The following is a 25,545-nucleotide window of genomic DNA, read 5'->3' as shown; positions in this document are numbered from 1 at the left end:
GCGGCCCGGAACCTGGCATTACTCTGGGAGGACTGGTGAGAACTGTGTGTTCCATCTGGGCCCTAGGAAAGAAGTTTTTCCTAGGTCACGAGCCTTACTCTGAGGTTTTCAAAAAATGTATCTTGATACAGTTTCAAACTCACAAAAAAGATTTGCAAAATCCGTACAAGAAATCCCCACATTCCCATTATGAAAATCCCCCAATTGTGTACACTCTGCATCATTTGCTTTCCTGTTCTCTTTTACACATGTGCACACTTCCCCGAGCCAGCTGAGAGCACGCTGCAGACAGCACGGTCCTGGCCCTAAACCCTGCAGTGTGAGCCTCCTCAGAAAAAGAGCCAGAACACAACCACCAATATCAAAGCCTGGAACTATGATGAAAGTACCGTTATCTAAAAAACATAATCTAATTAGTAATAATATCTAATTTCTACCCCCTACTCTGATTTTGTCATTGTCCCAGTTAATGCTCTTTATAGCCACTTTTCCCCCAGCCCAGGACCTAGTTCATGGTCGTCCTGGCTAGCAGAGCCCCTTAGTCTGGAACCTCAGTCTTTCTTGATCTTGACCTCTTTGGAGAGGTGAGGCCAGTTATTTTGAGGACCAATCTCCGACTTGGGTTTTATCTAATGTTTTCTCATGATTAGGTTACGCATTCTTGGAAGGAATATCAATGAAATTATGGTCTCTGTCTTAGAATATATCAGGAAGCATGTGATGTTAATTTTCCCAATGTTGGTATTAATTTTGATCACATCATTGATCAAATGTGGGGTTTTGTGGGGTTTTGCCAGCTTTCTCCACTTTTATAAAGTTACGTTTCCTTTTGTAATTCACTGGTAAATTATGGGAAGATGAGGTGAGACCACGTACAAGCACCAGTTCCTCATCAAACCAGCGCGCGTCCATTTTAGAACCCAGTGCTGATTTTCTCACCCCACCATGCCTTCTCTGTGTTTGGCTGGCAGCCTCCCATTAGAAGGGCTTTCTCTTCACCTCACTTATCGTGCTTTCTTACTTCCTGTTACAAGTTGCTTCTGTGTCATCTTGTACTTCTCCAGGCTTCACTTGAATGCAGCCACCACTACGGATGACTATCTGCCAGGGGTGCTACTAAACGCTTTACAAGTGTCAACCTCTTGACAGAGACCTTAACCAAGACAGGAATGGGAGGGCCTTCGGGGAGCTCTCACGCCCTAAGCGGGTTGGTTGCAAAAGCCCTCCTGGAGGAACTCTGTGGTTACAACAGAGCCTCCTCTCAACTGCCTCTTCCCCCCTGAGGAGAATGTCCTCCTCCTTGCTCTCCCGTCTTGCACTTGGCTTGCCATGGCCGCACACACCACCTTGCAGTCCCTGCTCTGTCCCAGGTGAATCCTTTCTGCTGAGAGGGTGCCTAGTGGACTTTCCAGTCACCACAGGCATCATCCCACACAGGCCAAACAACTCCAGGCGGACGGGAAAGCAAAGGGTCAGAGATTAAGTGACTTGTCTATTAGGAAATACTGAAACCCAGAGCGGAACTCAAGCTAATGTCTAAGTACAGAGCAGGGAAAGAAAAATGCATGCTCCCAGAGGAGTGAGTGGGTTGCTCAGGTGGCTGGAGCACAGCAGCGAGACTGGGTGAAGGGGCTGAGGCTGGAGCCAGACTGCTTCAAAGCCTGGCACTGGAGTTTAGATTATACCCTCTTCAAGGGAAGTGGGAGTCAATGGGGGACTTTAAGTAGTGCAGTGAGCCAACCTATAGCTATGCGTTAAAGAAACCAATTAAATTATAATGTAGAATTGGGAATGATCAAGAGAGGTGAAAAACGGGACATCATAGCCACCTAATTTTCTGCTATTGAAAATAATGATGCTGTTCCTGATACACCAAAGAGGTCAAGATACATGGGCTGAGCTACGTGGAGAAATGAAGTCACATGGTTCCTCCAAATACCAGCTCTGCGGTCCTGGTACTCTCTTGACGCCCTGAGCCCCGGACACCTCATTTGTAAAACAAAGATGACAATCTATACCTTATGTGCAAAGGCTAAAAGACAACACATAGAAAACACCAAGAGCAATGCCTGATAACAAAGAAGTACTACAAAAGCTAAATATTACAATAAAAAATATTTACTGCCTTCATCTCAAGCTCCATTTTGACTCTGGACACAGGAGTGTAGGATTTTCTGGTCCATGGACAACCTCTCTTTACATTGACATTCTCATTCTTATAATAACTAGAACGGTAATAAGAACAGCAAGAAAATAATGCCACAAGAAAGACCTTTGCATGTACATTTTCCCACTCGGGGAGGCATGGATTAGGACGGCAGATTCCTAACACTGGATTGCTGAGTTGCAACATGCTCATATATAAAATCTTGATAACTGCTGCAAATTTTTCAATAAATATTTTCTTCTAACAAGCCACAGCCATTTATTTACACCTACAGTGAACGTATGCCTTTTAACAAAATGTTTTCACCTTCTTATTATCATTTTCTTTGATTTTTCTACTCCAACAGGCATTTCCAAAACACAGAACTTTTGAAGGTACGAAAGAAAGAAGAGAGGAAGAAAATGTGAGTTCGCGGCAGTTGGACTTAATGTATTTTCAGTAGAAGTGAAGACTTATTCTCTTCATAACCGAAGAACAGAATAGGACTGTCAAGGGTCCACCTTCGTGACGACAATTTCAAATAAACAAGTAAATAAACCTGGGATGTTCTCAGCAGCTGGGAGGCACATCTCATCAACGGGAGTCTCCCCCCAAATTTATCAATGTTTAATTATACTGAGTCTTACTTACAGTCCATACAACCTAATTCCTTATTGTGATGCTTGTATAGACTACTAGTGTCTTGATTAAACTAAAAGAAACATTTTTGTTATATGAAAATGATTATATCTGAATTCTTTTGTGTTTTGCTAAATGATCTTCTTTAGATACAGAATGGCTCATATTCTATATCTATAAAATATGACTAGAGGTAATTTCAACTTCCACATAAGATTGTCATGAGGCTTAAATGAGCTATTAGGGGATAATCCTGGACCAGATCTGCATTAAGAACTTACTAGATGGTGACTATTAGCTACTGTTATTATTTGTAGACATCAATTACAATTACAGAGTTAAAAAATATGGCCAAGTTTAATTGTAATGATTTAAAAATACAATTGAAATTTATGATATCCTGAATTAAGCTATTCTCTCAATGTAGGCATAATTGCAAGGTTTAGAAATGTTTCGCAGATACTTCTATAAGGTACTAGTTGGGTCTAATTAGTTTTAGTTAGTATTCAGCTAAAGAAATTTTCTTACATAATTGATATTTCAGAGCAATATTCGAGAGCTATCTGGTATTTATTCAGGCACAATTAGCGCTTTTAAAGATTTCTCTGTGACGGTAGCCAGAGCGCCAGATGAAGGACTCGGATGCTGTGTCTCTCAGAAGCATAAAAATAACACAGATATCACACAAATAATGTGCAATGTCAAAAACACACAATCTCTCCAATTTCCAAACACTACCATCCTTTCTGAATCCAGCATGTCCCATCTTTTCTTTCTTCTTCCTTTCATGCAAACTTCTGCAGAGTGGTTCACACGTCTGACCTGACTCTCCTTGCTTACCCTCTGTGCACTTCCTATTGCTGCTGTGACCAATGACTGCAGACCTGGTGGCTCAAAACAACACAAATGTATTATTTTATGCTGCAGTTTACAGAGGTGGGACATGCATGTCTTTGGCCTAAAAGTAGGACGCAGCAGGGCTCCATTTATTCTGGACGCTCTAAGAGAAAGTCTACCTTTTGCCTTTTCCATTCTCAAGAGGCAGCCTGCACGCCTTGGCTCAGGGCCCTTCCTCCAACTCCACAGTCAGCAATGGCCGTTAAGTTACTTCTCACTGCATCACTGTGACCTCTTCTGCAGTCCCGTCTCCGTCCGACTCCCTTCCTCTGCCCTCCTCTTCTTCCACTTTTAAGGACCACCGCGGTTATGTTGTGCTCACCCAGATAATCCAGGATTATCTCCCCATTTTAAGGTCAGCTGACTAGTAATTTTAGTTCCACCTGCAACCTTAATCCTCCCTTGTTATGTAACATAACATATATATATATATTCTCAGAAATAGGATGTGGGCATCTCTGGTGTTCAGTTATTCTGTCTGCCACAGCCTCCATGTACTTCCTAACACACTAGAGTACAACTTCCACTTCCCCAATACCGCCAAGAGTCTCAGCTTTAAAACAATCTCATCTCACTGAAGCCAATGGACACTTTCCAGTCCTCGTGTTGACTTTGCAGCTGCACACTGCAAACCCAGGGGAAGAATACTTCAAACAGAGCCCAGAGAGATGGGCCCAGAGAGCCCAGAGCACAAGAACCACCACTGTGCCCACAAACTGTCCAGCTCAAACTGAGTTCCTCATAATGGTTATAATAAAACCCCTTCATTTGGGGGCAGTTTATTGTGCAGAAAAGGCTACAAGATTCATTAGTAACTTGTAGACCATGTTTGTAACCAAGTGACTTGCTCAAGATCACACACTTAATAGGTAACAAAGCTGGAATTGAAATCCAAGTCCATCTGACTACAGAATCTAAAGGCTCTGCATGATGTGACCTTACTACTGAGCTGCCCCAGGACTCTGTACAATATTCACCTTTACCTTTTTGCAGTCATTTTCCAGTCTTCATCATCACAGATGCTGGGGGAGCTCTGTGTCTGGACTGTCCTTCCCTATCACCCCCTGTTGCTTCTTAAGTTACACTTTAAAGGTCACTTCTCTGAGGTCTTCCCTGATAACCCTGAATAGATAAGTCTTTTCATTACATGTTCCCATTAGTACCCTCTGCATTTTCTTCTAACTGCTTATCTCAAAGGTAATTAATTAATTCTGTACTAATTTATTTAACCTCTGTCCCACTTTCGGATTATAAAGCCCTGAGGACAAGAATCTTGTCCAGCTTGTTTGCTATTATATCCAAGAACCTGACACTTAGAAAGCAGGCAAACATTTGCAGCGTGAATGAAGAGTTTAGAACTGACTGTATCTTGATGTACTTCACCTACTGTAGCTATCATCCAGGAAATCTGTATAATAAATTTGGAGAATTTGAAGACATATACCAACTCTCTGCTGACATCACTTATTCTTTCACTTTCAAGTCCTGCAAGGCTCCTGTACTTCTAAATTGGCTCAGTTAGGCCCCTGGTCTGTGACAAAAATGCTTCATCCAAAGGTCAGGGTGAAGTTTATTTCTACAGAAGTAACAAGTTAGAAATGCTGATGATTTCCACCAATGTCTAGTAATTCTAGTAATGTGACACAATATGTCCTTAAACAGATAATTTAAAATTACAATGTTGCAATACCGGATACTTTATTGTTTCCTTTAAAAGAAAAAGGAGGAGGAGAAAAAAGGGGGAAAAAAAGAGCCCTGCTCAGTGTGGCTGAGTTGGTTGGAGGGCTAGCCCATAGACTGAAAGATCATGGGTTCGATTCCCAGTCAGGGCACATACCTAGGTCATGGGTTTAATCTCCAGTCAGGGCACATGGGAGAAGGCAACCCTCTCATCAATGCCTCTCTCCCCCTTACCACTTTCTCTTTCTCTAAAACCAATGAGAAATGTCTTTTATTGAAGATTAAAAACAAAAGAGATTAATTTTCTCTATTTTACTAGAATTATGTACCTTTAACTTAGGTCAAACTTTTTTCATGTTAGGGATGTAAAACACATTTATTTCACTCAATGACACTTAACTTTACATGGATATTTAACAGCAAGTAGATTTTGCTTTGTTGTTACAGGGTTGTCTACCCTCAGTCACATTTCATTTTGGATTCAGAACAGCAAAGCGTGTGTGTCTGTCTGTCTGTCTCTGCACTGAGTATAGGAGGATGGGTAGAAATTGGAGGAGAATTAGGCTTTAACTAGTAGATTTTTTTTACAGGTTGCATGTCCTTTTATTAATTTTTTACCCTTGTTCATGTACAGTTGTCCCCATTTTCCCACCATCACACCCCCAACCCTCAATCCTTCCCCCCTTTGGCTTTGTCCATGGGTCCTTTTTTTTTTTAAGATTTTATTAATTTATTTTTAGACAGGAGGAAGGGAGGGAGAAAGAGAGGAAGAGAAGCATCGATTAGTTGGCTCTCGCATGCCCCCGACTAGGGATCTGGCCTGCAACCCAGGCATGTGCCCTGACTCAGAATCAAACTGGCGAACTTTTGGTTTGCAGTTCGGCACTCAATCCACTGAGCCACACCAGCCAGGGCTCCATGGGTCCTTTATACATGTTCCTTGACGGCCCTTTCCCTTCACTCCCTGGTTAAAATTTTTTTAAACAGTAAATTAATCTTGAGAATCTGAAGATCTTTGAAAAATTTCCAGGATTCCAGCAACTCCCTAAGAGACAAAATTACTCCTATAGTTCTGAGAATATCTTATGGGGCTATCATTAACTATACTGTATTGTATATTTGAAAGTTTCTAAGAAAGATTTTAAAAGTTCTCATCAGAAGGAAAAAACTATAACAATGTGACGTGATGGATGTTAACTAAACTTATCATGGTAATATTTCACAGTAGGTACATATATCAGGTCATTATCAAATTTAATTCAAGGTATTCATACCTTGAATTAATATAATGTTACATATCAATTCTGTCTCAATAAAACTATAAACACTGTACCTTTTGGGATTAACATTAGGGTAAACAGCATATGCTCTTAATCAAAATTACTATGTACACATTATTTAATGATTTATACTTCAAATAAAATTAGTTGTTCAAAATCACCTGTATTTCCAATGATTTCTTCTATTCTCGCTAATATCGCTGTTGAAAAGCCATAATATTAGCACACTGAAGTGTGGAACGGACTCGCTTTGTTGAGAAAGAACCTGCTATTATTAGTCCTGTCAGTTCCCCCAGATTTGGAACCCTCTTCCACCCACCACCATGGACAGTTCCTTGGTGGTCTTTCATTTTTCTTTCCTACATATTTTTCTCTTCCTTCAGACATACTTCACATACATTAATTTCCACACTTTCTGGTTCTTCTTTCCACCTACTCTTCCTCCTCCAGACTGCCTAAATCCCTGCTGATTGCTCCTTTTTCTTGTCTTGTATCTAAAGCACAGTCTTAACATGATGCACCATATACAACTGAAAGTAATTTCTAACGTCATGCCAAAGCCATCTCACTTTTCCTTTTGGTTTTAGCTCAACACTCTAACAGCAGCTCCTGTGAAAGCCTTCCAGCTTATCAAAGTCATTATCAAATTCTGGCTAAAGCACAATTTATCAGTGTTGTGAATTAGTCATATTTACTTCAAAGCAAAGGAGCCTCCAAGTTGCTGTCTGCTTTGCTCTCTCTGCACAGCAGACTGCAATGTATCATGAACCGTTCTGTTGCTGTCTCAGCAAGTATCATCACCCTTGCAAATTCTGAGATGAATTAATATTCAAAAATGAAGCTTCAGTATTTTAAGCATCTCTAACTTCCTGAAAGGATGACTCATGATGAGAGAACTGTCAATAAGGCCGGTGGCATTCATTACTGAGCACTGCTCAGAATCACCTTTATAAATAACCTTTGTAATTTGCCTCTTTAGTATCTTATAAATTCTCCTGATTAATCTGACAGTTGAAACAGTCATAGATCAGCTGGTGTTTTGACAAAATTACCACTAACAGAGATCAGAGAACACCAAAAAAAATTTGTTTTTTACAGACTTTTTCCCACATGGAATTCCTTCCCACTGTTAGCTAAAATGAATACAATTTTAAAGAAAACACAAGACATGAAAACATTTTTATATTTCTTGTATAACCTTGCAGAGTACAGAAAAGTTATAAAAGGAGGTCTATTTCCTATGTTAGAAGATTTGGAAAGGCTAAAAATATATAAAGGAGAAAACCCATGAAAGTCACATGATGCCGTTGGACAGAAATTAAAATAAAGCATAAAACAGACATAAATTATTAAAATTAATAATTAAAAAGATACTAGTAATATAGAATTCTTTTTAAAATGTGACTTATAAGATAGGTTTACAGGAGGGGGGTCAATAAATTATTGCCCAAAGGCCAAATCTAGTCCCCTGCTGCGGACCCGACTTGGAGGAGAGCAGAACCCATATAAACGAAGGAAAAGCAATCACAACGAAATGAAGCATACTGTAGGGAAAAAATCATACACACTCAGTTCAGATAGAAATGCTATCTTCCTTATCTGGCATAAGTCAAAGGTAAGCATCTGTCAAGATAATACTGACTCTGTAATAATCTTATCATTTTGAGAGGCCTGCGCCTATCAGGCAAATTTTACCCTAAAGGCACAAGCCTGGTTAAATGTCCAGTGAGCCAAGGACCCGAGGAGAAGCCTGATAGCAACCTGGAATGGAGTCTCCACACCTTCTTCCAAAATAGCTCAGAAAACAGCAAGAATGACTGCACACCTCCATGATCCACACTTTCAGCAAAATCCAGAGACGAATAAAACCCACACACACCAAATAGCACATCGTGGATCGGCCAAGAAACCACCAAGTGTCCACTGAAGAATGAACAGATAAGGAAAATGTAGTACATATTTATACAAGGGAATGATACTTGGTAGGACAAAGAATGCAGTCTTATACCATCTGTGACAACATGGATGTGCCTCAGGGCACTATGCTAAGTGAAATACATCAGAGAAAAGACAATACCATATGACTCACTTATGTGTGAAATCTAAAAAGTTAAAAAAAAAAAAAAAAAACAAGCTCAGAGGTACAGAGAACAGTCTAGTGGTTGCCAGAGGTGAGGGGGGTGAAAAGGTGCACATTTCCAGTTACACGACAGTTACATCACAGGGACATAATGGATACAGTGACGGCGGCTGATGTGGCTGCAGTGCATACTGGAAAGTTCTGAGCGAGTAAATCCTCATGTTCTCATCACAACACCAACAATGAGATTCTGTAGCTGCGTATGAGGACAGATGTTAACTACACTTCAATACATTCAAATATCGAATCATGTTGTATACTTGAAACTAATAAGATGTATGTAAATTATACCTCAATTTTTAAAAATCTGTTTTTAAAAAAGGTGCAAAGAAATGAAGTCTATTTCCCCACCCATTCAGTCTGGGCTGCAGGAGTTCCGGAGTTCCTCGGGAAGACCTGCAGCCTCTGCCTCTGCCCTGGTGGCTGTCCCCACGAGCTGCCCCGAGACCGCCGTGCTGAGGAGAAGCTGACTGCTACACTGGCGGGGGAGAGGCCACGTGGAGGCGAAGAGAGGTGCCCCAGCTGACCGCCAGCGCCCGCTGTCAGATGCCAGAGGGAAGCCATCTCGGCCCTTCCAGCCCAGCCAACTCTCCAGTTGACCAGCATGTGCGTGAGTCCAGGTAAAACCAGCAGAGCTCTGTCCAGCAAACCCACAGAATCATGAGAAAATAACTCTCTGTTTAGGCAACCACATTCTAGAGTGGTTTGTTATCCAGCAATAAAAAACTCGTACCATTGAGTATTTCAAATGACAATGTGTTAACTGGAAAAGGCAGACATCATTAACTGACAAAAGTCAAAAATCTGGTTACCAATTATATGGACAGGACCACCTCATTTTCGTAAGACATGCACTCACACAGACACAAACACAAAAGGATCTAGATGGACACATACTAATTAATAACGAGGGAAATGTAACAAGGTGAACAAACTCTAGGTTGTTAAGATAGGTTTTCCTTTCCTTACTCTGGTATTTTCTTACATCTTCTATTTGCACACAGATGCTTTTATAGACATAAAACAGTTTTTAAAAATACCATATTTCTAAAACTCCTATAGAGTTAACTTACTCATCCAATAAAAAGGGTAGCTGGGTCCCTGAAGAGCTCACTGTACAAATTCTTGCTATTAACTTCAAACAGCACACAAAAATTGAATTAAGTCAGGTAATCAACAAACCTGTAGAGATAGTTATGGACTGAATTGTGTCCCCCACTCCAAACTTACACAGCGAAGCCCTAACCCCTGGTACCTTCAAGTATGACTACATTTAGAGACAAGGCCTTTAAAGTGGTGATTAAGTGATAAAACTGAGGCCCTCGGGGTGGGCCCTGATTGGGGGGGGGGGACTTGGAAAACAGAAGTAACCCCAGGGGTGTCCATGCACTGCAAACCAGCAGGGAAGGGCGGCCCGAGGGGGGCCATCTGCAAGTGGGGGAGAGAGGCCTGCAGCAGAGCTGTTCCCGTGTCCTCAAAGGAAACCAACCTCACGGCACCTCGCTCCTGGCCTCCAGCCTCCAGGACCGTGAGGAACTACATCCAGGTTGTGCCAACCACCCGTCTGTGACCATGTGTCACGGCAGCCCTCACACACTGAGTAAGACTAGGTGTACAGCACAATGTTTGGAAAACTGACCTACTGTATCTTCTAAGCACGGCAAACAAAAGACCGAACCACAAAAACAGCGTATGGTCAAGTCCCGCTCTAGATTTCTGAAAATTTTGGTCTTTAAGGTCAAATAACAACTATAAACATGCACAAAGAGAAACTGTATTAAACCTATTAACCAATGTCACTCTGATAAAGTCAATACAAAATAAAGTACATTAAATCCACGGAGAGGAGGGCCTGCTTTCCGGACGCACTGCCTCGTTTACGGTGGCACCGCTGCGTCCGGTCCGCATTCTAGACTTGGGCTGGTGCAAGAAATGGGCTTTCTCACTTTGTGGTGTATTTGTTTATGATGGGTCCCTGACAAAAAACACAAGTAATGGAGGACAACAACTAAAAAGGTCTACTTTTTAAAAATCAATACAAAATATTTCACTTATCTACCTTTAAATTAGAAACATTCTTTACAACAAGCACACTTTTCAGTAAACGATAAAAAAGATCAAGTGCAGTGATGGTAAGAGAACAGGAAAGAGGGGGAGCGCGGCGGTGCGGTGGCACGGGGCCCGGGGGTCTGGGTCCTCGCTGCTCCTGGCTGTGCCCGCTGCAGGCTGGTAGGCTGGCCATGAACTTCTATGAGCTGGTTTGCTGCAGAGGGAGAACAAGATCTGCGTTTCTCGGCCGCCTTCGGGGCCTCCTAGGGCTTCCTTGGAAACTCTGGCAGGGCGAGGAGTAGAAATAAACTGGCAGGGCTTGGTGTGGTGCCCTTGAGCTCAGATTCCAGCAGAGCTGCTCAGTTCTATTTGCTTTCCATTTTAATGCTTTTATTTTCACTTAAGGGAAGGATTCTGCTGCTACAAATGTTTGCAATCATTGTATCAAAATGTTCTGTCCCCACAGCCTACAAGTCCTAAGGAATGCATATTTTGAAATGCGTCAATAACACAGCCAGGCGGAGGCACACAGGATGCAAAGTGAAGGGCCACACGATTCGCACTTGCTGGAATGACTGGCAGAGACAATATGAGTGGGGACTCGGACAGGGCAGGAGACGACAGCCCACATGTAGAAGGGATTTAGGACTGTTGGGTACTGGTAAGCATTGCAAAATGAAACCGTAAGTAAGTGTAACTTCATGACTCAGAAAGTGAATGCAACTTTAGGAATTATTAATAAAAGTATAATTTCCAAAATGAGAGCATTCAATAAAACAGCCAAACATGTATTTAAAAACTGGTTTGTACTATCAATAATCAAAGAATACAGGGAGCACTGTTTGTCATACTTTGATATGAGTCTGACCTGAGTTCCAACCTTCCTTCTCAAGTGCACACAATGTATGTAACGTCAAGAATTGCAGCTTCCAGAACCTTTGACAGCACTAATGAGCAGATCTGGCAGCGTCTGTGGAACTGTGGATAGCACCCAGTGGGGCGCTGGCACACTGCAGGTGCTCAGGAATAGCTAATGCCTGCGTTCCATCACACCTAATTGTCAGGTAGTTTGAAAACAGAGGATCAGAAAACATAAATGCAAGTCACCACAAGAATGGGACTAAAGTTGAAACAGATGAAACATTCAAGGACGGCAGAGGGCAATACTGGAAATGTTGCCATTTCTGGTAGGAACAGAAAAGGGTGCAACTTTTCTGCAACGCAGTCTAGCAGTGTGTGCAGAGGACATTTCCTAGGTCCCTAGACAGCAGTCCAAGCCCAGCTGGGAAAGGACAGGGTTCAGAAAGTGTCTGTGGGCAGAAATGGGAGCGATCGAAGGGGTGACTGAGTAGCTCCATTGTACATGGGTTTTTTGCCCAAAAGGCAAAACACCTCTAAGAAGTCTTTTTTTCTTTTTGACAATCGAAGATTTCCATAATGTCCCTTTGTCAGTCCAAACCAGTACATTCTGGAGAACTCCAAAAGGAGACACTGTGGCTCATTTCACTATTCAGCTCCTTACATCTGAATGGAAGCAGATGACCCAAGTGTTTCTTAAGATTAATAACAGAGTGTGAAATACAAGTACAAATTTCTCCAGGCTGGATGGTCCCAAATCCAGAGTAATTCATGATGTTTAGGGAATACCGCCACAAAGAGAAACATGAAACTTAGAACATTCATTTCTTCTAAATTCAAAATCTGTTACCCTTGACTGCACTACCACTCACCCTCCCCGCCCCAAGCGTTTCTGTAAAGTCTGGTGACAGCTGGCACTTACCTAAGATGAGATGCAGCTTGGTTTCTGTCTGAAAGGCGTAGTGCAGCGTCACCAAAAACGGCGACTGCCGGATGTGCTCCAGGACCTGCCGTTCCGTCCTGGTGTGCTCCGTGGTTTTGGCCTTTTGCACTATCGTTGCCTTTTTCAATACTTTCATGGCGTACAACTTCCCGGTATCGTGGCCACTAATTTTACGGACTAGAAATACTTTGCCATAAGCTGAAAAAGAGAAAAAGAATTAAATTGCTACATAAGCAGAAAGGTAATTTATTGGAAGTTGCACATTACAACGCGCGCGCGCGCACACACACACACACACACACACACACAAACACTTTTTGAATGAAAAAATGTCCTTGGTACCGTTTCAAACAGTTCTCTGACAGATTTCTTCAATTTTTATTCCAAACATGTTTCCGAGTCTAACCCTCAGTATTTACATACCTAACCATTGCTGACAAAGTTATGCTTTCACTCTTACTGTTATTCTTTCAATATTTTTAGCTGTAGGAAACTAGCTGTTATGGTCGATTCACCACACTCCAATTCTGGAACAGCTGTGACATTTTGGACATCAGATAAAACCTCTAGGGTTTACTATTGATGTAAAGGAATAAAAACAGTTCTTAATCTCATACACACTTATAAAGCATAAGTACCTCAAGTACCCCTCTAAATTTATTTTAAAAGTCTAAAGCAATCTAAGCTAACATAAAAAAAAAAAAGAGATACTAGGCCTGGCTGGCGTAGCTCAGTGGATTGAGCGCAGGCCTGCAAACCAGAGTACGCGGTTCGATTCCCAGTCAGGGCACATGCCTGGGTTGCAGGCCAGTTTCCAGCAGGGGACGCATGAGAGGCAACCATACACTGATATTTCTCTCCCACTCTTTCTCCTTGCCTTCCCCTCTCTCGAAAAACAAATAAATAAAATATTTTTAAAAAAAGAGAGATACTCAAATTTACAATCCTGACAGAAACCCCTTTATATCTCTGGGCAGTAATTCCCAGCTTACTAGGTCAACCTTGCCACCTTTTCCCTAAACAGGGGCCTGCTGGGCAAACCCTCTGTGCAGAGCTAGGGCCCTGTGAGCACTGTGCCTCTGGGGCAGAGCAGGCATCTGCATTTGTTTACAGAAGGGGGGAGAGGGCAGGAAGAGGCGGGAGGAGGGAGAGCAGGAACAGGGAGGTCCCCATTTCATCCCACTAGGTGTAAGTTCTTTTCCTTTTTAAAAAATGCAAACACCTCCTGGGATGGTTAAGCCCAGCCCCTGTTTGAAGTTAACCCTGTAATCAGACCACTCTGGAGTCAGAGTTCTGACCCAGACCAGTACTTCCACACTCAGCCCACACCTCTCCAGTATTCGGCCCGTATTTTCCGTCTGATCCATCACTAGAATGAAAGACTTTAGAGGAGGGGCTCTGGTGCCCTGTGTGTTCTGCAGTCCTGGGCTTGGGGAAGTGATTAGCACAGACACGAGACACACAGTGGCTGGGTGAGTGACTGGACTACTTCCGAGGAGGAGGAAAACCAGCATTACTGCGGACTTGTCTACGCAGGCTCTGTGCTGAACGTACTCCACACGTGGATTCACTTAATTCTCAGAGCAGCCAGTGCTGGCCATTCAGTCATTCCACTTTACAGATGAGGAAGTGGGTTCAGAAGGAACTGGCCCAAGAACTTGGGTAAGAAGTGGCAGAACTGATTCAAATGCAACAGGGTGACACGCAGGCCACGGTCACCACAGTGAATAAACAAATGATCCTTCACGAATACTAGACATCAGATACACTGGATTTTAGTAAAAGCAGCACCATGAACACATTCTGGAATACAGAAAAAGTTCACAAAATGTGTATGTCTTATCTTACTGTAAATAAAATAATTAGAGATTGAGATTTTAGTAAGGCAGAAGTGAACCAAAAAACGAAATGCAATCCTAGCAACTTAACTTGGAAGTATAAAAAATGTAAAACTTCATCTATTCAGAAACATTCAAATGAAGGTTAAAAAACATTCCAATGAAGTGTTCAGCTTCCACAAAGCAGCTGCTTACAAACTGAGGAGAAAGTCAAGTCCTCAACAAGTAGGGGGCTTCCGTGTTCCCTATACACACGCCCAGCCTAATTCCAGTCTCCAGAGTGCGGTGGCCCTCAGAAATCCTGTCGTCAATCTGCCCTCTCCAATGGAAAACGTCCTTCTCCAGCATCACTGGAAGATGGTGCTCAGCTTCTTCCCAGCATTCATGTCCGCCCTTCGGCTCAGGTGTTGACCACGGCGCCAGTAGGTGCTGGCACGCAACACCCAGCACTTGCCCAGCACTTCAGAGCTATACCGACTCATTGCACTCCTGTGGCCTCCCTTTCACAACAAGGAAACTGAAGTAGAGCAGAGGCAGGTCGCTTGCCCAAGGTCACACGTGTCCATTCAGCCCGACTGGGGCCCCACACTCCAGCTGGGCTCCCACTGCCTCCTGCAGTGGATGAGTCAGAGGCAAATGAATAAGGAGCCAAACGGAAGTCACCACCCAGGCTGGGCGTCATCAGGGTGCAATGGGCTCAGCGCTACCACTTCCAAGAGGAGAAAGTTTTGTAAAGTAGCCCATTTTATTGATGGGGGACTCAAATATTAGAAAATGTTCCCTGTACCGAGGGGAAAAAGGCCTTTTTATAATACTCATCTGTTGTTCCTTCTATACCCTCCAGACTTACAAAAAAAGAATATTAGCTTCTATATAATGTTTTAAACATTTTAAAGCATGATTATGTCATTTCATCTACACAGAATGTCCTTATTCCTTGAATCAATCCTCATCACCAAGAGGTTCCACTGATGGGCTCTGTGAATTTGTAAGTATTTTTCTTTGATTTCTTTCCTATTACTTTCAAAAAGGTTGTATTTAACTCCAAATAAATGAGGTAACATAGAAAGCTACTGCACGTGGTCATCTAATAAATCATCCTTACCGCACATTACACAGTGTTTGGTCAAATAATAAACTGCCGTCCTCCTCGCCGTGTGATGGTATTCGTTACTTTTCCAATGATATGAGCTAAAGAGGACATCTCCTGCCAGTGTGGTTATTTCCATCCACCGGGAAAATTGCAGGGAAAAACCAGGATGACACTCAGAAACCTTTTGTTTATACTTTTATAATTGCCATAATTAACTAAAGCTACATGTGGCAAGTGCCAATAGAAGCTATGTCAAGAAAATTCAAGGAGTGCCTTACAATGTTCCCAACAACAAATAACTTGAGACAAACAGGACCTTAATTATGAGTAGGCTGCCTAACGAAAACAGAGCTGCCTCCAGACAGCCTGTTTCTGAAGCAGGAGGCTGTTTACCACTCTGCAAAGCAGGAAGAAAACGCTTTCCCTCTGGACAGACCCTGAAGGAGCTGCGCTCCCTGGCCTGGTTCAGCTGATTTGCAGATTAGCACAGAGGGCAAAAGGAAGTAGACCTCCTGTTGAATGGGGCCTACGCCACACGCTCACCTACATGTTTTCCAATATTTTAAGAGGGGCCACTGACACTGGAATTGATGGCAATATTATTTCCTTTTTGTTGCAACTGGGTGAATGGATGGACTGCCTTCTAGTGCAGCCAAGGCCTGGCTTTCCTTTGTTATGTGCGCGCTGATGTTGAAGAATTCCTGTTTTGAAAGCATCTTTTGTTATGTGTGTGCTGATGTCGTTGAAACATTCTGTTCTGAAGGCATCCTTTGGGAGCTGCAAAGGCTAGCAATGGTGAAAACTCTTTTGGCCAAAAAAGATCAAAACCAGTACTTCCTGACCCTAAAATGGAATTTAGGCTACATGTGTGCATTTGCTGCTTAGGTAAAGAGACTAAGCATCATACTTTAACATGACTCTAATCTCTGTATCAACATGCAGTGGGGAGAGGGAAGGGAACTTAAGGGGAAAAAGGGGGAGGGATTTTGAGGAACAAGTATGAGGGATGCAGAGATGAGGACTGGGGGGGGGAATGCGGGAGGGAGACTGGGTGGGGGGTTGGGGTGGGATGGGAGAAATAGATTAAAAAAAATGTACTTGAAAAGTAACTAAATAAAATTTAATATTAAAAAAAAGAAAAGTAACTAAATAAAATTTATTATAATAAATAAATAAATAAATAAATAAATAAATAAATAAATAAATAAATAAAAACATGCAGTGGCTTCCGATACTCCCATTAGCAATCTTCACAGAAGGCTTGTGCATTTTATGAAATGTCACCAGAGCCAGGGCCTTATGAGATACTCAGTCCGGAAATGTGAGCAAAAGAGGGGATGGAATTCACTGGTTTTCTGGAGGACTGCCCTTGAAGAACTTGACTGAACTCGAGGTAGAAGTGCTATTTATCTTGAGACTGAGGTAAAGTAAATTCTACAAATAAATGAGCAGCAGGACTAATTCCCGACTTAGCTTGACAGACCTCTGTGCCTGTTTGGACGAGGCAAATCTTTCCGCGCTCAGCCCTGCAGATGTCACCTGGATGCTGCTGGAAACCCTGTGCTCTCGCAGCCCTGCAGCCACTCGGAAGGGAGAACTGGGACGGGACAACTGCGCACATTTCCCCGAAGCTGGAGAAGGACCTGCACAAGCTGCAGGGAAGTGACAGACACCTACGAAGGTTATTCCTGTTCAAACTGAAGTGTGGACTCATAATTCTGCTCTACCTGACACAGAACGATGCCGACAAATCTTGCTCCTGGCGACCTCGATGGCCAGATGCCAAAGGGAAGAATGTGAAGTGGACTCAACGGTGTCGGGGGAAAGTGTCTAGTTCCTTAGAGCAGCTGTCAGTTTGCTTTTCAAAATGCGGACTCCTATTCAAAAGCAACCCTCTCACTCAAGTTTATTTTGAGCATAATTAAACTAATCTCCTTATTTTATTTGCCAAATTTGAATTCACCAATACATTTTAGGAAGTTATTTGTAATCTTTGCATTAAAATAATAAGATTAATTTGGAGAGATATTTTTATGGTCTGTAAAAGCAATCAATTTACTATGCCATAAATTAAATGCATGCAAAATTTGTATATGCTTACATACATTATTCTGGAGGAAAAAGATAAACCATTGTTCTAGAAGGCCTCTGGCTGACTTTCTTCATTATAGCGCTCACCCAGAACACGCGGCCCTCCCTGGGGGCTGACTGGCTCGCCACTGTGGGGTCACTGCTTCCTGTCACTCCAAGTCTTGACACTGCTTAAAACTGTACACATTGTACAACCTGCCTACAAGCCATGCCCCACTTTGGGTTGATACAGAGCTTGTAGCAGAAACTATAGTACTTGAATTATTGCTTTTTTTGAAAAAGAAAAGAGAGGCAGAAACTCTCTTGGTGACTTCCACTTAGACAACGCCCAGCCCTAACTGTCACCCCCTCTGTAACCCGCACGAGCACACACTGAACGCCGGTCGCTGGCTCCCAGGGCCGTGTGCCCCGTGCAGTGCAGCCGTCTGCCTTCGCCAGTCACTGACACTCACTGCCCTACCTGTTCATGCCTGTCGTGTGTGGTGTTCTTACTACAATTTAAGTCTCACACTACCATGTAAATGTGAACGTGAAAGAGAAAAACGAGGTTGGATGCTTTGGAAGTAGATAAAAACAAGACGCTTCAAAAGAACTGCTGAAAAATGAGGTGTGGGTGAAACTACTATAAAAGGCTAGAGGGGAAATTATGAAAATCTAAAAGGATTTTATACTTAGATGATTCAAATGTGTCTGCACTGCACTTTAAAGAATCCAAAACAATTCTAGCCGATGCATTGCAAATGTGGTTTATGCAAGATAAACCATTGTTTAAGAACCTATTTTCAAAGATAGAGTTTTGTGCCTACACCCAAAGACTGGCGAGTGAGTATGTATTTACACATTTTAAGTAAAAAGTAGGATGTTCAAAATATATGAGGTCTTTCCAGAAAAAGCCCAGCCAGTGTTAATATAACGAGAACGATTTACACAACATGGATGTAACCTGGCAGCCAAGGAGAGGGGACCGGAATGCACATGCATGAACAACGACAACCTCACTGTGCTAATCAGTGGGGCTGGTAGATGTCGTTGAGTGAGTGTGTGTACTGTGTGGTCACTGCATTCAAAAATGACTCAACGAGTGAAGCAATAATTGGCATCAAATTTTGTGTTAGGCTTGAACATTCCTCCACAGAAACCACCTGGATGATTCAGGAGGCTTTCGGACGATGCAATGAGTGCAGCGCATATGAAAGTGTGGCAAAAACACTTCAAAGCGGCTTGTGCTCCCAGAGCAGAAGGAAAACACGCTGCAGTTGGAAGAACTGGGTGAGGTCCCAAGGTGCCCTCTTTGAAGAGACTGAGACGTCATTGTCCTACGTACAATGTTTCCTGTATCTTCTTCAATAAATGCCTCTATTTGCCATAGTACGTGGTGGGATACTTTCTGTACAGACCTCATATATTTATATATACATCCTTTTAAAATAATTTTCATTTTAACCAACATCTTTTGATTAGCCTAAAGTACCAATCACGTCACAGGAGTTTCCACTAACGAAAGCACCACATTCATCACTGCTGAGATGCGCCCCTCATCCTTCCGGATAACTGAAATCTTGTTAAAGGGTGACCTGGCATCAACCACACTAGCTACACCTCTCAGCTGGCCTTCCCCTCCATCTGGTAAACGTACCTTTTCTGCTGTCATCCAAATTGCTGATAAAGATGTAACCCTTCCTGCTCAAAACACTAATTTCCCACTGCTCTTAAAGAGAACCCCTAACATAACCTAAACTCTCCGGCTTCTACCTACCCCTCTCCACCCTCCTGCCGTCTCGCTGGGCTCACTCCTCAGGCACCCGGCCTTTCCTGACTTCCCGGACCAGTACGAGCCCTCTAATTTTATGCCCCTCTAACACCAGGCATTCTGTGTCATAGAAATGATCAGAAACATTAGTTTTCATTTATCTGTATGGTTGCTTCATTGTCTAACTTCCACTGGACTGTACAATGCAGAAAATAATGGCGATTGATTTTACTCACTTTGTATCACTGATAAGTAACTCTGAAGCTGGCACATTATGGAAACTCGATGTTGAACGCATAAACAAAAAAATGAACAAACAAGCCAGCAATCAGGAAAAGAGCAAAGAAACAGCTCCATAAATCCACAGCCAAATACCCTTTTCTCAGCTGACAATTTGGTACAAAGCTGAAGAAACCAGCAAGGCAGATTCAAGGTACAGAGCTACTGCCAGCTGATTCTTTCCTTCAGGGAAGGAATGATGAGCTTTCACAAAGCAATTCCCCTTAATTTGTGGACTAAATCTGATTCCTGGCAATATTCCCTGGCTAAAGTGAACTCAGGAACTTAGCTGCCCCCATTCTAGGACAGGAAAATATCTTAACATAGTGACATCTATATATGGCCCCTGCTCTCTCATCTGCCACAACTATGTGAGAACTAATTATAGTGCCTGGCCACATTCCTTTCTCACATATAATACAGCTTGGGGGAAGATTGCTATCTTTCCACATGCGATATGTCCTGGTCACTGACAATCAATTCACCTGTCCGCCGCTCCCTCTTCCCCTGTACAACTTCCTCCCCCGCAAGACGTCAGTGTCAGAAACGAAACCAAACAAGAAATACACCCCTGGAACTCTCAATTTCACTGTCCTGCCCTTGGAAGCTGGTATTATTAATAGGCCAGACACATGTACATGGTCGGTAATGCTGGGGACAGCAGACATCGAGCTCTGGTAAAACTTCCATCACCGAAAGGACTCTTAGAGAAGCAGCTTCATTTAAATATTCCCAGCACACAATGAACACATAGAGTTCAGTGGTAAAACTGACCAAAACCTGGAATTTCTAAAGACTCATCTGAACTCAAGAATCAGTGTTGTGACTTCCGGCCAAGATGGAGGTGTAGGTAGACACACTGTGCCCCCTCGCACAAGCAAAAGAAAGACAACAACAAATTTAAAAACAAAACATAACTAGAACTGCCAGAAAACTGAACTGTATGGAAGTCTGACGACCAAGGAAACATCTACTAGAAGAAGAAACATCCATTCAGACTAGTAGGAGGGATAGTGATGGGAAGCCGGGCAGAGAGGATGTGAGGCGAGGCAGCGGCTGGAGGACTGGGGCCGGTGAGGGGACAGCTGGTGGACCAAGTTGTTTATGTGTGCATAAACCAGGAGAAACAACTGGGGAGCAAGACAGACCACACAGCCCAGGGTTCCAGCGCGGGGAAATAAAGCTCAAAACCTATGTGGTTTGCAGCGGCAGGTAAAACTCCCAGTCTCACAGGAGAGTCCATAGGAGGGGTATGGGGTCCTAGAACAAATACAAACCCACCCACCTGGGAATCAGCACCAGAAGGGTCCGATTTTCTTGTGGGCAGCGGGGGAAGTAACTGATAGCCAGCCGAGAATGAGGCACTGTTCCCTCTTGGACTCCTCACTCACAGACAGCACCACGACGCAGCAATGTGGGCTGCCCGGCCCTGGTGAACTGAGGCTACACTCCTTACTGAGTAACAACTGTGCTGAGACAAAGAAACATGGCCCAAATGAAAGGACACATCAAAGCTCCAAAACTGGAACTAAGTGGTGAAGACATAGACAACCTATCAGATGCAGAGTTCAAAACACTGGTAACCAGGATGCTCACAGAATTGGTTGAATTTGGTCGCAAATTAGAAGAAAAATGAAGACTATGCAAAGTGAAATAAAGGCAAATGCACAGGGAACCAACAGTGAAGGGAAGGAAACCAGGACTCAAATCAATGATTTGGAGCAGAGGGAAGAAATAAACATTCAACCAGAACAGAATTAAAAAACAAGAATTCAAAATAATGAGGAGAGGCTTAGGAACCTCTGGGTCAACTTTAAACATTCCATCATCTGAATCATAGGGGTGCCAGAAGGAGAAGAGAAAGAGCAAGACATTGAAAACTTACTTGAAAACAATGAAGGAGAACTTCCCCAATCTAGCAAAGGAAACAGACTTCCAGGAAGTCCAGGAAGCTCAGAGAGTCCCAAAGAAGTTGGACCAAAGAGGTACACCCGAAGACACAGCACAATTACATTACCCAAAATTAAAGGTAAGAAGAGAATCTTAAAGGCAGCAAGAGAAAAGGAGACAGTTACCTATAAAGGAGTGCCCATTAGACTGTCAGCTGATTTCTCAAAAGAAACCTTGCAGGCAAGAAGGGGCTAGAAAGAAGTATTTAAAGTCATGAAAGGCAAGGACCTACATCTGACATGATTCAGCAAAGCTATCATTTAGAATGGAAGGGCAGATAAAGTGCTTCCCAGATGAGGTCAAGTTAAAGGAGTTCATCATCACCAAGCCCTTATTATAGGAAATGTTAAAGGGACATATCTAAGAAAAAGATGATGATAAAAAGTATGAACAGTAAAATGACAACAAATTCACAACTATCAACAACTGAACCTAAAAACAACAACAACAAAAAATAAACTAGAACAGGAACAGAATCACAGAAATGGAGATCACATGGAGGGTTATCAGTGGGGAGGGGGAAGAATGGAAGAAAAGGTACAGAGAATAAGAAGCATAAATGGTAAGTACAAAATAGACAGGGGGAGGGTAAGAATAGTATGGGAAGTGGAGAAGCCAAAGAACTTATATGTATAACCCACGGACACAAACTAAGAGGGGGAATGCAGGTGGGAGGGGTATGCAGGGCAGAGGGGAATAAAGGGGGGAAAAATGGGACAACTGTAATAGCATAATCAATAAAAAATATTTTTAAAAAAGACTCATCTGAAACATCAGATTAATCAGACCTCAGAAACGTCACTGTCCACCCCAGTGATTCTCTACAATCCACTCTGTGTTAAGACTCATCAACAGGAAGCATCTCCCCTGGACCACAGTACTAGCTAAGAAAGACTTTATTCATAAAGAGCCTTCAGTAAATTTAACCTGTGGGTCACTTTTTGAGAAGACTAAATAAAATAAAATTTGTTTTTTTTCAAGACTATCTCTGGATCTGATGTTAAAAAACACTATTCTCGTATTATTTAATGCCTGTGATATAGGAGCCATTTGATCATTTCGGTGCCTGTTGAAGTCTCTGTAGACCCGATTTTTCAAACTGTGAGCTGTGACCCATTGGTAGATGATGGTATTTAGTGGGTATAACCAACATTTCACAAAACTAAAATGGAACCGAATATACTGAAAGTGTTTCATGACACTTCTGCTGCCTCCTTATGCATATGCACATGTATGTGTACACATGTATGCGTACATGGAGAGCAGCACAGAATCATGGTTAAAAGTAGACTGGAGCTCACTGCCTGGGTTTGAGTCCTGGATGTGCTATTTACAAACAGTGTGACCTTGGGCAAAACAGTAACTAACGTAACTGTCTCAGCTGCTTCACTGGGGATAGTAATAGTTCCTATATCATGTTTTGAGGATTAAATAAATCATCGTAAGGCCCGGCAGATAATAAACTGCCGGCAGATAATAAACATTTACATTTACTATGTAAATGTTAGCAGAAAAAAGCTTGTGTCTGTATGTCTATACACATACATAAATACACATACTAAGTTGCAATATAAAAATGTGCCATTTCAGCCTATGGGGAATAGTCAAGAAAGCATGAAAGCCACTCGACTACATGAATTTATATGCCTTTGCTTCAAAAAATTATGTAGGTCAAAGAATTTTCTGTTTATTCCCACCTCTTTTTAACCTCAGAGTTAAATTTAAGACTTGGTTATAATGACTACTTCATTCCAGGCATCTAACATCTACTTCACTTTCGTTCTTTTGGCTTTTGTTGTCTTTTTTTAGGGTTTTTTTTCTGTCTTTGAAAATGCCCTTAAGCCACTTTGAAAATGGGTAAATTTCAGAACACATTTAAAACATAATGTACTTGACTTTACATACTTATCAAACAGAAGCACTAATTCCTAAATTCCTTTACACAACATATATTTTAATTACAAACTAAATTCCAAAAATTAAAAAAACCTATTAAGCTAAGTATTTCAACATAATTTTAAAACACAAAAAAGGAGAATCTGAGCCATTTAATATACCTAATTTGTGTTAGCCACTTTTTGCCAGGATTTGTGAAATCATAAAATCAAATTTTCTAAGATTAATAAAGGTAGACTGATTAAAACAGATTAATCTTCTAACACATAAGGAAAACATATGAACCCGAAACATGCTTGATTAAATAAAAAGATGCTAAAAGTAAACAAGAGACGTAATAATCAACAGTAATTTTTGTAAGAGGCTAAAGTAGGCTATTTGCTTAAGACATAAACATATCCTCTCTAGAAGATACATAATAATGAAGATCCAGAAAAGATATGAAGGTGTCGGCATTCTAGACTTAACCCAATTTTAAACTAACCAAGAGCTGTTTGACTCACTGCCCCACTACTTTCACGGTCACAGGCAGCTGTGCAGCTGGGTCTCGACCACAGATCAGTACATTTTCTCATGAATGGTGACAGCTTTGAAAAAAGGACTTAACAGGTAAGAAGGTTGGAAAAAAAACTGTCATAGGATTAACTGTTTGTAGATTCCACCTATGCACACTGCATTAGTTTGAATGATTAAAGACCGATTGCATAATAATCTTCTAGATGAGCATTTTTTAAGTTTCAGGGAAACTTAAAACCACATCCATTAACCCAGCTCCAAATTGCATGCATTTACACATGTAGCTGTGGCCAGTTCCTGACTATCTCCATTCAAATAACCCATGAAACCACAGGCCATTTCTTAACCCCGATCCCAAATAATTGGAAAACTCAAGAGCAGGGTCCAGCAGGAAAGAAGAAAAAGCTGCAAAGGAAACCATGTGCTGTGAGGTCCAGACTTGGAGATGACCCCCCACGGTGTGATCACCAGAGGACCTTGCTAAAAGAAAAATGCAAGAAAACAAGGACATAAGGACGGCTGAGAAGCACATTCATAAATCATTCTGTTTACACCTCAACGAACAAGCTGTCTACCTAGCTAAACAGTTATGTCTTACTGGCCAGTGTTAATGAGCATCTGCAAATGGTGCCCTGCCAAGTCCCACCTCCACAGGCCGGTGCACCCGCGCACCTGCTGCCAACAGCCCACAGCTGTCCTCTTCTCTGGACTAAGGCCTAAGGTAGCACAGGAGCCACAGCCTCACCGGAGATGTTACATTCCACCATTCCCTTCCCCACCCTACCCAAGCAGCCTGCAGTCAACAACCACCACGGGTACAAAAGGCTTGCCTCCTCACTCTGGCTGGCTCCCAAACCCTTTCCCATGGGTTCAGGCTGAATCTAGACCCCAGCTCAAACCACGGGCTCTTTCCCTCCTTGCTGCTTCCCTGTCTCTCTCCGGAAAGCATTCCTGCAAGAAATCACATGGGCCCAAATCCCCGCCCCAGGCTCTGCTTCTAGGGAACAATTCAGTAATCAACTCAACTGCATGTACTGTAGGGAGACAGTGCCAACCACCACCATCACATGGAATTGTCTTTTGATTATGGCATAGAACATCACAAACATTTAACCTCTCTGATTCCCATAAATAGCGTAGACTTACCCTGAAGCATAGGGTACAGTGGGTATACACGGATGCAGAATTATAAACTTTTCTGATTGACAATTTTGACAATTTAATGAATACACGCTTTTGAAAGTACTATTTTTAATAGGGATACTTTCCAAACACCTAAGAGAATAAAATGACAAATGATGACTAAGTCATCATACCTTCTAAAACAGTCTTTTACATGACAACCAAAGTTATTTTTCCCTTTCCCTCCCTCTCATCACCAAAAAGTAGCTGTGTCATTAAGGTGCCTAGTACAATTTCTAGCACCCTCTTGTGGCAAATTACCCAGGGGAATCAGAATTACGTCTTAATAAATAAAATGTGTTTCTGAAAAGTCTTCAG

General features: G+C 42.3%; 1 protein-coding gene across 5 annotated transcripts in view; it reads right to left on the bottom strand.

Moving 5' to 3' along the window:
• The window catches only part of RPS6KA5 (ribosomal protein S6 kinase A5), a 126,285-nt gene that overhangs the window by 61,519 nt on the left and 39,221 nt on the right, over positions 1-25,545 (bottom strand). For 4 of the 5 annotated variants that reach the window (XM_037130404.2, XM_053666092.1, XM_037130403.2 and 1 more), the window contains one exon: positions 12,612-12,830. In XM_037130404.2, the coding sequence (XP_036986299.2) occupies positions 12,612-12,830 (219 nt within the window). Of the gene's footprint in view, positions 1-12,611; positions 12,831-25,545 lie in introns of those variants that run through there. The other variant, XM_053666095.1, reaches the window with a different exon arrangement.

The sequence above is a fragment of the Artibeus jamaicensis genome, unplaced genomic scaffold (genome assembly GCF_021234435.1).
Source record: "Artibeus jamaicensis isolate MK-2021 breed Jamaican fruit bat unplaced genomic scaffold, CSHL_Jam_final contig_444, whole genome shotgun sequence".
Taxonomy (NCBI): Eukaryota; Metazoa; Chordata; class Mammalia; order Chiroptera; family Phyllostomidae; genus Artibeus; species Artibeus jamaicensis.
The sequence above is the reverse complement of the archived record's forward strand: the minus strand, read 5'-3'. Positions and strand labels throughout refer to the sequence as shown.